An 18869-nucleotide genomic window follows, 5' to 3' on the forward strand; every position below is an offset into this window, starting at 1 on the left:
ACATAAATCTCTAAAACTTTAATACAGCAATCCAACCTTTCTTACAACATGGTTTTTATATGTCTTAGCTGGTATTTTTTTCTCTAGTGATGAGCTCCACGCCTTTGAGACAGAAAGCTCTCCTTACCATCATCTATTCTCATCCACAAAATCTCAAATCGGGATATTTGCTGGGCCTCCATAAAACATTGATATTACTTCCAGTCAGAAGAAACATTAACTTTAAATCTAAATCTGTCAGTTGTATGAATTCATTTGTATGTAATTTGAGTTTTTAAATTAAAAATTCATCAGGGATATGTGATGTTAAAAAACCCTCATTTGTAGGACGGTTACACTGAAAACAATCACCTCGCATTCTCAATCACTTCCAAGAAAAACTTTGAATTACTGGGTAATTGTGACTTTATAGTCTTTTAGCCAGTATGGCAGTGTAATTTGTATATTGTGTTCGGGGAATTCATGTATAATATTTTAGAGAGTGTTAACTATGTTTGTAGAAAACAAAAATAAACAAAAAAAACAACAAAACATGAAAAAAAACCTTTTGTTTATATTTTAGCTGTCTTTCAAGCAATCTGATTTCACACAGTCGAAGAATCAGATGTAATCACTAGAAATAGCGTGGTCACAAAAACGCCTCAGAAGACTGAAAACATAACACTATAAAGTTATCAGAGACTCAGTGTTCTGACTTTTATTTAAAGGGCTAAAATACAAAAAACAATGGCATGGTCCTTTAGTTTTCAAAGGGACAGTTCAGATTTTTTGTTGAGGTTCCATAAGGTTATTTACGATAATAGATCCCTTACCCAGACAAGGCAAATACCAAAATATAGAAGAGTATTTGTAGCCATTTATATATGGTGGGGTTTTAGTCACCATTTTTTTCAAAAGACAATTGTTAACTTTGTTGCTGTTTTTCTACGCTAAAGCTACGTTATTAAGCCCAAGAATGGCAGAGGGACATATTATCCTCATTCCACAAACAATGGCCAAACACAAACTTTACTTCTCTCTTAGTGAAGTTAGAGCACTTTGACCAATTGATACGTCCCACATCTTCACAACTTAATAGCAATCTCTTGTAAAGGTGATTAATATCAGCTGACTTGTCTGTCAGACAAAAGGGGAACTATTACACTTGATAACTTCACAGAACCTCACTTATAAAAATCCAAGCTACCCTTTAAGATCAAATTGGCTGAAACTTATACTAGTTGAAATACACATTTTTGGAAATCAAACATCTCCAAACTGTGGGTCATCAGATGGCTGCCTTCCTCCTGCCAATCATTCCCTTCTGCGGTGTCCTACCTGAGCGTCCACAGTCCGCACAGGAGATAAGGTCTTCGGGACAGCCCGTCTTCTTTGAGCCTCCGAGGCAAAAGTCGCAGTAGCCATTGGCAATCACTGAGCCGTCCGGTGCTTTCTTAGCTGAAAAAAGAAGAAAAAGCAGGCACTCTAGGTTAACTGCTCTCCAGAGAAAAAAGGCGATGAAGAGCAAACTGTAAACTCATAAGTTGGAGATATGAAATGTTGTCCTGGGACGGGGACCCTGTGTCAGTCTCTCGATAGTAAGACAGATTGAAGACAGATGAAAAACTAAAAGAGATCCACAAAGCGGTCATCAGCAGGATGTGACAAAGAGTACCATGGAGTGTTACTGAAAGACTGTGATTACAGACAAACAGCTGAGATGTAAGACAAAAGAGAAGAAAAGAGACAAGCCACTAAGCCTTTGCTGTCCCGATTGTCTCGTTATGTTTGCTTAAAACAAATGTAAGTCTTCACAGGAACCAGGGACTCTCCAAACCCAAACTCATCCAGGAAGTGGTGCCTCCTGGGAGGGCAGGTAAATAATGTTGGGAGCAAAGACAAGGATGAGCAACAAATGTAAGAAAGAACAGAAGGCTGAACAGAACCGAGTGTACTTATTCCTGACAGAAAGATGCAGCGACAGACCTGGCAACACGCTGAGCACAGGAAACAAGTGCTCTGTGTGAATCCGTTTCATAATAATTATTAACAAGCGAGAGATTCCTCCTGCCTACCTCACTGCTGTGCATGTACAGTATGTGGGCATGTCTGTGTGTATGTGTTCCACATGTAACCCTCAACTATCTCGCTTCCTGTCTTTCTGATGCTGATTGCATAATCCCTTTATCGGAAGCAATCACATAACTGCACTCTGCTGTGTGTAGGCTTTCTTCTCTAAGATGTACTGGCCCTTTAACAATGAGTCACCAAGCAGCATGGAGTCAAAATGTAATAGATTTCACAGGTGAACTTTGCAAAAGTATTCAAGCCCCTTTAACTTTTTTACATTTGTCAAGTTAAAAGCAGAAACTTCAGCCTGGTGACCGTTTAATACTGAGCCCTCTGATTTAGTACTTTGTAGAACCACCTTCTGTCTTCAGTCTTTTGGGCCTTGCACAACAATAAACTGACATTTTTGCCCATCCTCCCTTGAAAAGCATTTTGATATCAGAGTGAATTGATTCAAAATCTGAACACAGATACGCAGTTGATTTTAAGTCTGAAGACTTTTTCTCAGTGATCACTTTCCTAAATGATGAATGACTAAATGTAGTCAGTGAAATGTGCAGACAGAAATGTGGTGGATTATCCATTTCAAGATGGAATCATGCTGAGGAGAAACAAATCATTAGACTGAAAATCTCCAACAGCTGCATGTCAACAAGACTAAATTTTTGTTGGTCCACAATATACCATATCAGTCTTGAAGATTATCACATTATTCCAAGAGTAAAATGTACACCTTAAAAGTGTAATTCTATTAGTCAGCTCAAACGTATCCTGAATTTGTCTCATACTTTCAGTGCTGAGTAATTTGTAATTCTGAATGTAATACAGATGGGAGGTTTTCCCCCTTTAGCCTCTTTCAGGCCTTTTTCCAACAACATGAAGAAAACTGATCATGTCAGCTGTGAGTATAAATGAGCATCCCAGTGCTTGTCTCTAATAAATTGTGACAACATGTCACCAATCCCCGCTGTATACAGTCACAGTAATGGAAAGGCAACCGCTGGGGTTTGTTTGCCACACGTTCTACTTCCCCCCAGAGAAATCCCACACTTCTTGTCAACATAAATAAATAAAGAATTGTGCTGTCCAAACTTTCCTGCACTGTATGTTTTTTGTTGTTGTTGTTTTTTTTTAATCATTAGTTGATTCAGCTGCAATACGGTGGACAAAGCAAGCAGGAAATGCTCTTCCTGATCTGCAGCTGCAGCTTCTCTCCAGGACACGAACACACTAGGATCTGGTCAAAAAGTCATTTTTAAGGAAGGTTTCTTGCTGAGTGAAATGACCCAGAAGTACTAAAGTGGGAACCATGATGAGTGCTGTTCAAATTATCCAAATACTAAGGAAATGAGCTCCAGTGTTCCCTTTATTATGTCCTTCAGCAATGCATTCCCTGGCCAACACTTTCTGAAAGCAAAATGGGTGTTTCTGTTCCACAATTCTTTGCAGCTGCATCATTTAAATCCTCTGAAGAAATCTTGTAATGCAGTCAAACTATATGGGAAACAAATAGGGAAACAAATATGAATACAGTGATGCGTGAAGCATCAGTCTATTGTATTGTATTTCATTTGCAGCTTTTTAACTGAATTTTAAAAAATGTTAAATTTTGAAGGATTACTATATTTTTCAGTAATTGTAAATTACCATGTTTCATATCTTACACAATGAAAATTAAGATGCTTGATCTTGATTGTATTAAACATGACAATTTCAATAAAATCAGATGAGGTGGAATTTTTTCTATACTGCTATTGAATTTTTCCAACATAAAAAAATCATAAGAAAGGCTACAAAAAAAAAAAAAGAAGTCTCAGCATTGTTAAATCTGGCCTGATGTTCAACATAAGAGATTCTACTCAATAAATTCACAAGCACTTTGTTCCCAATCTGCTGACTGTTTCACTTGGGGGTTATAAATTAACAGAGAGGATCCATATAGTTCATATTTGTGCATTTCACCTAGACAAGTAATTTACATTGTAGTGGTGTTAGCAAAATGAAATAATTTAAATACAGGAGACAAAAAGATTATGTGTAGAGATGATGTTATGAAGTTGTAACCTGATTAAGAGTCATAAAACTGGATAGCATTCTATTAGCATTGTTGTTGTGATAATTTAACAGTTTGTGACAGCACAAACCCAACAGTTCTTGGCTTTTTGTGTGCATGTGTGTTTGTGTTTTTGTGACCTTTTCATTGAAAATCAAAGGTGTGTGTCAGGTGCTGTACTCTCAATTTGTGCATGACGCCCAGCAGCAGAGTCCTTCAATGATCAAAGAGGAAAACAAGATTGCCTGTAGACTACCATGTTCAATGTTTTGGCTTGCAAAATCAAAGGAGTTAAATGTAAGAGTCACACTGGAACAATATATCTTCCCTGCATAATATTTGCATATTTTTTAATAAGTTCTTTTAATCCGAAAACAGAATGTGACTGTTGTTCTTAGATGTCTATCTTTTTTTTCACCAGGCATATCGTTTACATGCTGCTAATAATTTTACCACCAGGTGACGGTAATTCCCCGAATTGCTTGCTTAACAACACAATACTTTTCTGCGCATTTTTGCGTGACAACCACAAAAACAAAAAAAGCAACACTACGTTTACTGCCATCTTAGATTTATTTGGAAAATCTTTAAAAGGGCAACAGAAAGTTACGACAAAGCACACAACTACTCTTTTACTGGACAAGTGAAAAAACTAAAGAATAAACCTGCAACCGCTGGTCTGTCAAAGAAATGGCTCTGCACCCAGGGCAAAGTTTCATCAGGGGGCAGAATGTGGGGATAATCTTTCTGTTGCTTATCAAAATTTCTATGTCAGGACTTCAGCAACACTGAGGTTGACACTTGGAAGCATTGAGAAATCAACTTTATTAACAAACCAATATGTTAATGACTTGTGGACTTCATTTGAGTCTGTATTAATTTTGGTGACTAAATTTCCACAATAACCATTTTTAAGAATTCAAGGATTCAAGGATTTTTACATATAAAAACAAGTAAAAAACAAAAAATCCTCAATTGTTTCTCTATCCATTGTCTTTTCTAACTTTTTCATTTAGTTTCTTTAGGGGGCAGGAAAGTTTTCTTAGCTCCTCCTGCTCAGTTCTGGAGGGAATAAATGACTGTAATGCCCCGTTGCTATCTTTGGGTTGGAGCCGTACGCTGAACTGGTCGCCAATGAGACCGAGCCCATCTGAGGTGAATGGCTGTATGTGTTCAATGCCAGGTGTGGAGTAGTGTGAGTGAGTCAATACTTTTGCTTTGCAATTTAGCATAATGTGTAATCTTAGGGAGCTGTAAAGGCAAATGGATCTTTGTCCTTGAGATCAGACAATAATAATATATACATATAGTCTTTCACTTAATGTCACTGGCATCTTTTAAATTAACTTACAGTAACTGTAATACATTTCACAAGACCTAAGAGTAAACAGATCAATGCTTTTATAGCTCTTAATAGTACTAATAAGATGGAGTTTTTTATCTAAACAAGATTTATTTCCATTTTTATGCATGGAGGCTGGAGGTGTAACAATATTAAATGCACTGAGGCTAAAGGAGCTGCTTATGAAAGGGTTTCACTCCTGGGGTCTTATGAGGACAGGTTTGCGCAGGGTGTACCGCAGCCACTGCAACACAAAGTGATTTTATGTTTCTCTCAACCTTGAGAGAAACATAAAATTTAGCATAAGACTTGAGTTCGGTACTTTATTTTGCAGCTATTTATTAGCACCATGTGAGTAAAGTTTCTTATAACTGAATTATTAAAAGGATGGATCAATGTGGCCCTCTCTTTATATGTGCATGCTACGTATGCGTGGGGCAATCGGAGGGGAAATATTGAGAAACATTTTTTTTATTATTTTGAAGCAGCATATTACTATTTCAAGTCAAAATATATATGTTTTTACTAACTTTTTGTACTTCCACCATACATTGTATATTAAATTTGTAATTTTGTATAGACAAATAAAACTTAATGTTTTAACTTATTGTTAATTAAATAAAAATCCCTCCAATGAATCCATTTGAAAAACAATCAAGCCCACTATAAGTGAAAGAAAAACCTTCTTTGAGGCACAAATCTGTGTTAAAACATGGAACCACTCCTCCCATAGATACAGAAGAACTGTGATCAAATGTGAAAAAAGCTGCAAAAATGGGTCCAGTGGAGACTTCATGCATGAATGTGTGTTTACTTATTAATAAACCAACAGAACCAGACGTTGACTGAGAGTAACAGGAGGATGCGTAAAGCTGCAGGCTTGAGGTACGCAGGCCTGAGGTCAGTATAAACATATTTCTGTCTTCTTGTTGTGGTCAAATACATTTCTTTCATCTTACTGTTTAAACTGGACTCATTGCTGTTGATTGGAGCTCAGATTCCCTGGTGGGATAAACACACACACACACACACACACACACACACACACACACACACACACACACACACACACACACACACACACACACACACCCACACACACACACACACACACACACACGCACACACACACACGCACACGCACGCACGAACACACCCAGGCATGCACACACACACATCTAAAACACATTCCGTCTGCTTTCTCTCTGTTTTATCTGTTTGTGTGTATCTTTGTTTGCTTTGCCTCTCCCTATGTTTGCATGCTTTCAAGGCCCCTAGAGAGTGAATCAGCAGGTCCTGACGTACGAGAGTGAGTCGGGGCTGCCCGCTGGTCTGCCTGCGCAAAAGGGGGAAAAGAAAAAAAGAAACTCCCATCAATGATTAAACGCTTGTGGCCATGTTTCAGAAGCTGCCTGCAACCACAGACACTCGAGTTTTGCCAAAGAGAGGGAGGGGAGAAGAAAAACGGGTGGAAAACAGTAATAGAGGGAGACAATATAGAGGAGTGGAAACAAGGGGAAAAAATAAAGAAGATATACAAGACAAGAAGAAAAAATAAAGTGACCAAGAGAAAAAGAGAGCTGAATCTGTACTCTTTTTTATATATATTCCACCTTTTCTCCTGACAATTCCTTCCTTCTTTATCCCCATCACCAAATTTTTCTCCTCCTTTACCTGACCATCTTCTTCTCTCTCTCCCTCCCCTCTTCTGCTCCCCTCTCTCTTCTTCCAATTACCAGGAGGAGTACGAGCAGAACCGCACACTTCACAGCTTTCAAGTGGTGGAGAGAAATCCTCCTGGGAATTATCCAGCAAGAGATGAATTCTCAAATGGTCCCTTCGACTCCCCAACAACACCAACCCTTCTCCCTATCAGCCTTGCTCTCCCCCAACACTCTCATTTTCTCCTCTTTTCCTCCTCCGTGCTGCTCCTTCATTACAATCTGCTGTTATTTTGCTTTCGAGCTCTTGTGCCTGAATCCTTTTGTTTTCACTCGTGTCTCATTTCTTTTACTAAAACAAGTGTTTTCTCTTGTTTTATCTTTGTGAAATTACAAATAATATCATAGTTGATGAGCGTAGTGCAGAATATTACTTTAACAAAGTCTTTACAAATATAGCTTAGAGGAGTGCTAATCTCCCTGCTGTCTAACTTAATTTAAAATATTCCCATCCTTTTAAAGACTTTCAGTAGGAACTAATCCATCCAGACTGCCTTGAAAATAGCCCAAAATTATCAGATCTATTTGACTTGAATCTTTTTTTTATCTCACTCTTTAGTTCAACAGGTTTATTTGTGAGTCGCGCAGCTAATACTGTTCTACTAGATGACCAAAAGGGAGTCACAAGAAAACTGCTGTGCAGAGAGAAAATAGTGCATGAACAATACGAAGAAGTCATTATCCCATGTAAATATGTGTAACCTCAGAAATTAACCCTGATTTTGCTGATAATCAGTTTTTTTCCCCCCCGAAACATCTCTCTGACCTAATATTTAAAAGTCATGAAGTCAAGAGCAAGTTAGGGGAAGAATCTAAGAAATATTAAATCAGATCTGCATTTGCAATATGGAGCATGTGCAGTTCCGTGGCCACTCTGCAAAATCAACTTATTTCAAATGATGTTAATAAACATAAATATATTCTCAATAAAACCCTGTAAGTACATGGTGCTGTGGTTCATAATGTGCCCCTCATTAACCAAGGTCCTGTTTGTGGTTTGCTTTAAGCCGCAGGAGATGTAACAAACATGAGGAAGAAGATGATGTGGTCCAAAGATGAAGGAGACCAAAAGTAAATTACGACCATGGTGAGACGTGGTAACAGGAGGATCATGCTGTGGACTTTTCCCCCTCAACAACAAGGAAGGTGGTCAGGCTTCATGGGAAGATGCATGAAGCTAAATACGAGGTACGTCTGGAAGAAAGCGTGTCGGACGCTGAAATGATTTCTGGGAATTATCCAGCATTTGAGAATTCAAATAGTCAAAAGGGGGAAAAGAAAAGAAAAAAACTCCCATCAATGATTAAACGCTTGTGGCCATGTTTCAGAAGCTGCCTGCAACCACAGACACTCGAGTTTTGCCAAAGAGAGGGTGGGGAGAAGAAAAAATGGTAAAATGCAATGACTTACATTATGGATCAACAACTTTATTCCCTCATACCATTATTCTCATAATTTGTTTTCTTCTTGAGCGATAAAACTTTTATGGCCCTTTCAAAAATATAATTGAGCAAATTATCTAAATGTGTTCTATTTATAAATTACACCATATCATAATTAAAAAGCTAAAGTTTTTTTTTTTTTTTTAAGTTAATGTACCTTTTACAGAATATAAAGATTTGCATTTATGGAAGGTATTATGGGGAAAACCATAAGGCTTGTGGCCTAAGGAGAAAAAAGAGACTCCTTGTACCATAAAAGTTTCATTCTGCTTGAAAACTCACAAAAGCTAGCTTATAATTTTTCATCACCTTCAGACTTATATATAGTTTTATGTTATTTAAGTTATTAAGAGTTAATGAAGCCTAAATGGCCTCATGTCAAATACTAATCTGTTGATGAACTTTCTTTTGCCAATAAACCAACAGTGTGACAGGGGTGTTAGCATCCAAGTTAAGGGTTATTTTTTTTCATTCACACTTTTCTGCCCTTAATATTAGATATTATTCAATTTCAGCTATTTTTGGATTGATACGGTTTGTAAACGAGACCATGTTGAGTCATATTGGACCCAAAGCTTGTTAAGCAAAATAATCCAAAATTGAGCAGCTATTTCTTTCCCCCTGTAGGTTGTAATATATTTCTTTTGACTTATTATTGTCTTATGACTTTTGTACTTCCACTGAAGAAATGTTAGCATTAACCTTTCCGCTTGAATGCGTTGATGTTTCTCACTGTCTTCTAAATTATCTTTTTTTTTTATTCATTTCAGGTTTTTTTTTCCTTCTCTATGTCTGCTGCTTGATTTTACCGACAATGCATAATATCTTAATGGCATTTGCGACTGTAATGGACTGACTAAAGTAATTAAGTATTTTTTGTGCATATTTCCTTCCTTTCCTTTCTTTCTTTATTGGTTCTCTGCAGTTATACAAAAGTAAGCAAAGCCATTACTGATTGTAGCCATTTTGTTCTAGCTGTTCTTTGGACTCAGGACCGCAGGGCTTCCAGTTTGGCAGGTGTAGATGGAAGAAAGAAACGAGGATGAAATGGCAGAAGGCAAGGGAAGGGTTTGAGTGAAAGTGAAAGAGAGCTGGAAAAAACGAGGAGGAAGACAATGAGGAAACAAACGGGAGCGAAGGAAAGGAAGCAGGAAAAAAATGTCTCCATGTTGTGTCGAAGCAGCAGTGTGTGAAAACACACACTCTGCACTCCTGTCGCCTCGCTGCTTAATGAGGAAAGCCTCTGAGGGGTAGCGCACACAGACACAATGAGAGCACACACATGCACGGCCAAAATCACACTCATACAGTAGGGAGCACACGTGCACACACAGAGATTTACAGCGATGCCTTTGCATAATAACTTTGGCTGTCCAGTTTTACTTCCATCCCCTTCCCCCTGCTGCTTGCTTTTTTTAACATAATGTACAGGAGCCTCTCTAACCCCTCTGCAGCCCCACACACACACACACACACACACACACACACACACACACATATATTTACTGTCTACATGTAAAGTTAAGGATGTTGTTGAGAGGACAACAAGAAATGAACGGATGCAGAGGAAACCAGCAGCACATATTTCACATTCACACTGACACTATCCCAAATGCTTAGGGAGACATTTCCAGCTTTTTTTTTATGCAGACGAGGAGACATAGATGCAGTCAGATGGAAACCGTCAGTCACAGATGAAAAGTCACTGGCTTCCTTCCGCCCTCTCTCTCTCCCTCTGCTTCTGTCTTCTTCCCATCCTCTTCCTCTTTCTTCCTCCTCACAGTTTCTCATTATTGCTTCTCCTCTCTCTGTTTCTGATTCCATCTCTTCTACGCTTCATTGTGCTTCTGTTTTTTCTTTACTTTTTATGTTTCATCTCTTCGTTGGGTTTTTTTTTTTTTTTTGCCTGCTCCTGCTTCATTCACTCTTGGATAGGAAATTAGAACTCTTTGCTGCAATCCATCTGTTGTCACACTAATGCTTGCGCCAGTGCCACCACCCCCGTCCTCCCCCCTGCCATACCCGTCCTCTGTTTCTCCCTAAAATCCTGCTCCTTTTATTCCCCATCTCTGTCTTCACCACACCCATCCCAACCTTCAGCCTTTCACATGCATCGCACAAAGTATTACCTCCACTCGTGTCCACTCAGCAGCTTGCGTAACTCTCAGTGCATTGTGGGACTGGATGTGTGCGTTTCTGTGTGCAACGTGAGTCGGTGTGCCGAGATGACATTGCAAAGTAAAGAGGACGGAGGCTGTTTTGGTGCATAGTAAAACTTGATATATGGCTGCACTGTAATCACACTGACCCAAGACAACACAAACATACACACACACACACACACACACATACACAGCATCTATCTATCAGGCTCTACAGCCTTCTGAATGTGTGTGCATACAATAAACAGACACACATACAAATAAATGGCCCATGCACACAGTCACACAACCTTGCCCATAAATCATGCATGTGAAAAAAATCAGCCTTACAGTGGGACTATGTGTTTGTGTGTCATTATTTTGTGCAAATGTGCTCACATTTGCAAACTCTCAGAAAGAGCCACTTAGCCAGCACAGACCAGTGTCCCCGTCGATAAAGAGTTAAAATGCAAATTATTAATCCTATTTGGTTCCAGGGGAGAGAACCGGCTGGGAATGTGACTGTGAAATCCTGTTTGAATTGCGCCCAGCCTCTCATGGTCCACTGTACAGCGTGTCGGCCCTGCACCATCATGTGGAAATGTCAGAAATTACCACTTGGGACAAAGCAGAGTGTATAAAAGGGGGAGAATTTCAGACAAAAAAACAGGGGGGTGGAGGGGAGTCACTGCATCCCATTTTTGAGAAGATTCTGCTTGGAAATTTGGAGTTTTTGTCAGTGGACCAGGTTCTTTGGTTTTCTTCCATTCACATGTTTATTTCAAACAGATTTTCAGTGCAAGTGGTAACAGTTCCTGCATCAGGTTTGGTAAGTTTCCCAGGAAGAACCAAATTATTACTCCACTCTGAAAAAATGTTTTGAAAAAAATAATTTTTCAAAACTGCTAGAGCAATTTTCTGTGCTCTAGCAGAAATAATTTGACTGCTAACCAAGGTAGTGTCGATTCTTATCTCTTTCAGAAGATTTGCGCCAATTTCTTCCTTTCGCAGACAGTAACAAAACAGGAAACAGATGTAAAGTACGACGAGATTAGGTTGGAAGCTGGTGGGCTGTGGTTGTGCGAGCTGGGGCTTTTCCAAACACAGCCAAGACAACTAAAGAACCACAGAACAACCAGCCGGCAAGCCACAGCACACCAGCTTGAGACAGAATACCAAATGAAGCAGACTCCAATATTACGCTGCCTTCACCAGTCGGAGTGTCAGGGGGGATCTATATGATGAATCATGAAGAGGTTTTTCCTGGTCCTCAACTCTGTGCGCCTCGCTCTGCTTCCCTCTTTGTCTGCTTTCGCTCACTCCTCCCATTCTTTATGTTATTTTTAATGAACTCATCTGAGCGCCTCTCTGGCTCTTGTCTGCTCTTGAACTTCTCAGATTCTGCTTCTCTTCATTTCTTCTCCTCACTATTTCTGATCTTCCCATAACTCTCCTCTCCTCCTCCTCCTCCCTTTCTCTCTCAATCTTTCTCTCTTTTCAATGTACATAGCTGTGTACTCTTTAGGAGGGAGCCCTGGCGGTATCTATGGCAACCAGATTGCTAGGCAACAGCCATTTCTCCCCTTCCTCTCTCCGGCTCTGTGTGGCAGCAGCAACAATTAACCAATCAAAAGGCTCAGAGGGAATGTCAGAGGAAGTGAAAAGTTCAAAACAAATCCATGTCTGAACCTGGGCAACAAGTACGTATCCAGTCAACAAGTATCAGCTGTTATCGTGTCTGACTTCACAGAATACTTTTGAATATATCCCAGACCTTTTATTTAAACGTAATAAAAATACCCAAAAGGTGTCTTGAAGATCCTTTCAGGGATAAGTTGGTGATATGCTTTATTTGTCACAGATAAATGGCCTTAAGCCTTATTTATCGGACACTAAATTGTGGCATATAAATGACAGGTGAAGAAGTTTTACTTGGGTTTAATCAGGAAGAGAATGTGCTGGCTGGATATCGCAAATACAGCAAAGTTGTTCAACTTCTGCCTGTTGTGGATTATGCTGGATATGGAAACATTAACGGTCTTTTGTAAAGGTCTACATCGACATGAAGTCAAAGTTTTAGCAATTCTACCCCTGACAGCTTGCACTAATACCTAAAATAAAATGTTAAAGACAGTTTAAAAAGCACACTTTTGTGTTAAGTTATTGGCAAAGCCCTCTTTCAGATCAACTTCTCTTTCAAACAGTGCGGTGACCAACTCTCTGCTCCTAGTGTAAATAATAAATAGCCCTCAGGAAGGCAGAGAGGCTACACAAAATCTAAAAAAAAACTAAAAAAACTAAAAAAAACGTGAATGTTGGTGAATTTATGTCAGAAGATTATGTCCACTTGTTTAAAAAAATGTCATCTCAACCTATTTACAAATCAAACTGTTTGCCTGTTTTTGATCTTTTAGGATTACCAAACTCTCTTATCATTGCCAGAATAATCAGAGAGGGATTTTTTTTTTTTTTCATACATTCCTAAAGTCACATATTTGATAAAACAAGGCGAACAGTCATTTGGATTTGAAATTAAAGACAGATAAAATACATGCTGTAAAAAATACATAAAATCCACCTTAATGGTCATAAAGCATGGCAAATCACATTGATGCACATATGCCATACATATCCTCTGCTATGTGAGGTATTATACAGTATATATCTCCAAGTGGTCAATCATTTGCCTTTACCTTAACATAAACTTTAATGGTTCTCCATTCTTTAATAATATGTTGAACTGCATCAGCCACAACAGCTACATCTTCTTCTAGAGGAACATTTCTGTGGTCAGACAGTGATGTTGGACGAGGATACCTGGCTCAGTGTCTCAATTACGTTTAATTCTTATGATGTTGTCAGGCTGAGGTCTCGACTCTGCACAGACCGGTCATGTTTTTTTCTTACACTGAGGCCATTCATCCATGTTTTATATCAAGTTAGAGCTGAATTTGTCATCTACCCCAAACTTCTCCCACATGATCAGGAGCATTAATAAAATGTTGTACTGGTATACTGAAGCATTAAGAGCTTCTTTCATTGAAATTACTGAATCCCAAACTTTACACTTTACACATAAAAGCGCTTTTCTTCTGGGAATTTTTCTCCAGACTCATCCATTTGATTGCTAGTAAGAGGCAAGATTCAAGCAGTGGCAGCACACTTTTCACCACATCCAATGCTTTCCTTTGTGCTTGACAACATAATGTTTGCATGTTGCTGCTCAGCCATGGAAACCTGCTGACTTTGCAGAAGGTTGGTGATGTCTGTGCAAATTGTTCCTCAGTATCTTCTGACCCTTTTCTCTGATTTCACATGGCAAAACACTTTGTCACTGAGTTAATTCAATCAATCCCACTTTTTAATAATGTCACAAGTAGGTATTCAAAATTGGTATTTGCTGCACAGGTTGTATCCAGTCAAAGTATTGCACTGTGAATGATTCTTTTGTAAATATTTGTAGAAGTAGTTTGCATACTGACGGAAGACATTGCATGCTGATATTTATACATGTGTGCCCATAAAAATTATTGAAACTCCTGAATTCATTGGTTGGGATGGGTAACTGATCACTTTTAGTAATGCAATGTCCCTCTAAAGTTTATTTGAACCAATCTCTTGGAAGGTTTAGTTGAGTCGTAAGGGGATGTTAACCTAGAAGTTCTTTGTATGTATTTTTTATTCGCAAAATTGTTGACAAGAAAGTGGGTAAAGGTATATGTACTTAGGACATCACATTTGGTAGAAAGGTTTGCCAATCCCCAAATAAAACACACAACTTCTCAGTGTTTTGTTTTTCATGCAAGACTCTGCAGAGAAACAAACACGAAAGGGAAACATATCACGTGTGGAAGGACCATTGATACTGACTGGGTACTGTCAGGTTTAGCTTTGCAACATTGTTTCTCATAGACCCAGCCTGATCAAAAAATGTCCTCTATTTGACTGTTTGTAGACAGCAGGTAGAGGACAGGGACACCATTTTAAAAACACAAGGCAGAAAAGTGAAAAGGGGGGGGACATAATAACCCTCAGTGTTGAGAAGGTACAGAGGGAAACTGACCTTCAAAGAGCTCAATTACATGTCGCACACACACAGATAGGCACTGGAAGTTGGGCATGATTGGCTGTATGGTACATTTACACAACTAGCTGGCAGAATCACACGCACAAAGATGTCAATGCACGTCTATGCAGTGTGTGTGTTTTCCAAAGCACACATGCAAATAAACACACAAGAATTCAGTGTCCCTGCTGCTCCACACTGTAGGACCGTCTGTCCGTCCAGATAAAGTGGGCTCTGAATCTCAGTTCTGATTTGAGAAAGGGGGGTTTTAAAGACAACTCCACCCCCATCCTTCTCTTTCCTATGCTCCCACCATTTTTGTTTTCAATACACTTTGGTCTCAGTCATACCAGGATGTCCCTCGGTTTGTAACCTTTTCCTGAGATTTCCCTAACATTCCGATCCATACCTATAAAATGAATTTACAGGTGTGGCGCTGCAGGTCCGACCTCGAGCATAAGCACTCTCCGCCACCGCCACTACTACATCTCCACAGACACCTCCTCTTTGTCTTCTACCCCCACCCCTCCCAACATCACATCAATGCCAGAGACCTCCACACCTCCATCCTACCCTCCCTCCCTCTACACCTCCAACCTCTTCTTCTCCTGTTTTGGAGCAAAAGGAGAAAACACTATATGTGGTGCAGTCATGAATTTTAATGCCACTGCTCAGTCTGAGTAAACACTACATTGGCTCGCATTCAGATACATATGGGCGATGTTCGTAATGGTGGCTGATTTCAGAGACATTAGATGCGAAACAAAGAAGAAAATAATTGTGAGGGGAGCCAAAGCTGATTGATGAAGCAAAACACGGGGAGACAAAATGGAAAATGGGAGAGGCAAGAAGGGAAGGAGGAAGGGGAGAAGAAAGTAGTGAAAGATGGACCAAGAGAATGAAGGAAAATCTCATCTCCTTGTGGAATAATCCGCCATTTATCACACTGATGGTAAGGAACAGGAAGGGAATGCTTCAGAAACGATCTCACAGCTTCTGTGATAAGTTTCTGTAAGTATCCGCTCACACTCCTGTTGTGGTAGCTGCATATATACTATAGTGTCTAGACAGCCAGGATATAGCATAAATTATGCATGCAGGTTTTGCTCTGAACTAACAGATATATTAATATTATTACATGTGTGGCGATATATAGAAGGGTGGACCGCTCAGCAGATTGGGCTAATGCGTCAATACGCATACACATTCACATCAGGCCATACACACTCACATGCACGCGCACAAGCCTTGCACCTTGCAAATAAATGTGCATGTACACACACTGCCACCCTCCAAATATGGCTAAGCTTCCTTTTTCATTTCAGCAGAGAAGATTGCATTTTCTGAAGCAGTGTGTGTGCGCGTGTGTATTTCTGTGTCAGGTGTGTGGGTGTGTGTGTGTGTATGTGTGTGTGTGTTGGGGGGAGCACATTAAGTGATTCAAATGCTGTCTCTCTTGCACTCCTCCAGTGAAGAGACCCAGAACTCCAGCCTGACCATATAAATATATATTTATATAGCCAGGGTCAGTTTGTTGTTTAGGACAGGCCAATTTAAAAGCACACTGCCAATTAAATAACAGGCAGCACAGCTTCAGCCTGGACAATGTTGCAGTGCAGCATACACAGAACAGATAGGGTGAGTGTGTGTGCGTGCACTGTGCGTTTATCTGCTCTGAGCAAATTGCTTGCTTTTTAAGACCTTGCAGAACAAAGAAAAGAGATACTCCTTTTTTCAAAATGTCTGCAACTATTTTTGTTACCTTTCCGCAAAAGAAGACTGTAGCAATTTCACTAAACATTACCAACCAAAGCACAACTTCTCTCAGGATTAATACATTCTGTTTCCCTTAAAGGAGTGATCAAAAACTAACAAAGCCTAAGGACACAAGATAATGGTGAAGACAAAGCTTAGTGCTGATAGAAAACTGGCCCAGAAGGCAAAACATCCTGAAAGAAAAAGATTGTGTGCAAATTTCAGCCTTCAGTTGACATAAATGGACTTTAGGATTTGATTCTAGACTTCAGTATTTACCAGAATCTGTGTTCTTGTATGTCACTAGAACCATTTCACAGTCTAAATCAGTGAGTACAGAAAAAAAAACCTGATTGGGTAATTTCCACACATCTCTGACATAGTCCTACTCAACAGAAATCCAAATTATGTGAGTTGAATTCAAAGTACATTTAAAGAGATGGTTCCAGAGGTACATTGTTGGCAACATTTATTGATATCCCTGGTAATAACATGTAAAAACTTTAAAGTAAAATATTACTTTATAACAGTACAATAATCCCACCCTTAAAAATTGGATTTGATTGAATTCTTAATGATGAGTGGAATTACTAAAAAAAGCTAAAACATCAGGTTCATCCTACAAGATTCTTAGTGCTGTGCAATATTCAGTGTGTTTAGCTGCAATCATGCTAGGAACCTAATAATATAACTATAATAGTGTGGTAAAAATAATTTTCAACAGGACTGTAAATTACAAGAAATGAAACTCAGGTCATCAGCAAAAACATAAGGGTTTTTATCCTGTTGACAGCACCAGAACAATATCTCTATCACGTTAGCCTAAAACTGGCCTAAGGGGAAGAAAGCATTAGTAAACAATATGGTGGATATTCGTTACAACCTCATGATATTATGCACCAGTGAACTAATGGACACTTTGTAAGCTATTGAGCCATGCTGAGAGCAGTAAATGAAAACATACACACACTCAGGGTTTAACTATAAAGAGCGCTATGGATTAAGAGGTCTGTGACAGTATTACTGGTGTTTGTTCTTTAGAGCTGGTGAATGTTGTGTGAAGAGTCATTTGTTTTCTCATTAAGCCGGTATGTAACCTTGCAGCTGATTCAACAAGGTTAAAGCATGTTGCATCGATTACAGTCTTTTTTAAATTACTTGAGGCTTTACACTTCAGACACATCTGAAGATACATCTCTGATTTTGTTTCAGTGCTAATCCAGAAACGGAAGAAAAATGCAAATATGAGCTCCAAAGTATTTGAAGTTGGTAAATCTAACCCTTTAGAAAATGCCTGGCTCCTGGTGTGCCAAATGCTATCTTACAATAACACCAGGTGCTCAGCCATAGAGCTTTAAGTAGTGAAAATGTTTCCTTGTTTAAATATCTTGGTATTCAATGATAGTTTCACTTGTAATCTTTTAAAAAGTTTGGTTATTATATTTGTTTACAAAATTGCATATGTTTTTTGCTTGGAAAACATACAGCCAGAGCTTGTTATCATTGTCATATTCTTTTAAAAAATATTTTAAAAAACTGGTAACAGTATATAATGCTGCTCTGTGTTTTGTTAAAAGGCCAAAAGCAAATTTTATGAGCTGGTCAATTGGACCAAAAGAAATCAGAAAAAATTTCAACGTTTAGATACATTTGGCATTATTTCTAAAGAGTCTTTAGAGTCTAAAACATTTAATGAAAAAAAACATAAAAGAAATTGTGATTCTGACAATAATATTCTTGGCAGTGTAAACTATCGCAAAGAAAAACATGTTTAGTTATTCTTGCTTTAAAGTGGCTTCAGAGCAATTATGTCAAGAATCAATCAATCGGTTACGGATGTTTTAATGTGTCCTTTAATACGGATTAATTCCATGCTTGCTTAACTTGTGTGTCAAGAAGAAATTCAAAGATGAAAGGTGAAATATGTCTTAGGAGACTGAAACTAAGCTAAAAAATAAAAGATTAAAAAGCTTGAGTTGGAGCCTAAACAATGTTTTGACTAAGGATTGTTCTTATGCATTCTGGCAAAAAGACCTCAGCTGATGCTTGGTATTATATTTGAAAGTGAAGGAGCACTGATTGATTTGAAAATACCTCGATTAGTTTAATATTAGTCTCTGAGCGAAGTTACACTGGATCGCTGACCTCATCTATCTGGGAGCAAACGATAAATCCATGACTACGTCTTTGTTTTTCTGATGGACTTTGGTGGCTGTACAATTGTCAACTCAAACAGTTGATCTAAATATGTATGTATTCTGAATCACTGTGGTTCAACAGTAATTAAGGTATATTATTGT

General features: G+C 38.7%; 1 protein-coding gene and 1 long non-coding RNA gene across 2 annotated transcripts in view; one reads left to right on the forward strand and one right to left on the reverse strand.

Moving 5' to 3' along the window:
* Positions 1–18869, reverse strand: part of dpf1 (double PHD fingers 1) — a 58489-nt gene that overhangs the window by 10372 nt on the left and 29248 nt on the right. The window contains exon 9 of the mRNA XM_055028850.1: positions 1318–1437. Within this exon, the coding sequence (XP_054884825.1) occupies positions 1318–1437 (120 nt within the window). The remainder of the gene's footprint in view (positions 1–1317; positions 1438–18869) is intronic.
* On the forward strand, positions 6277–8547 carry LOC129359307 (uncharacterized). Its single transcript, XR_008605887.1, has 3 exons — positions 6277–6344; positions 8173–8353; positions 8494–8547. It is a non-coding gene; the product is annotated as an uncharacterized LOC129359307 (long non-coding RNA).

Source organism: Poeciliopsis prolifica, unplaced genomic scaffold, assembly GCF_027474105.1.
Source record: "Poeciliopsis prolifica strain line A6 unplaced genomic scaffold, Auburn_PproV2 SCAFFOLD004, whole genome shotgun sequence".
Lineage (NCBI taxonomy): Eukaryota > Metazoa > Chordata > Actinopteri > Cyprinodontiformes > Poeciliidae > Poeciliopsis > Poeciliopsis prolifica.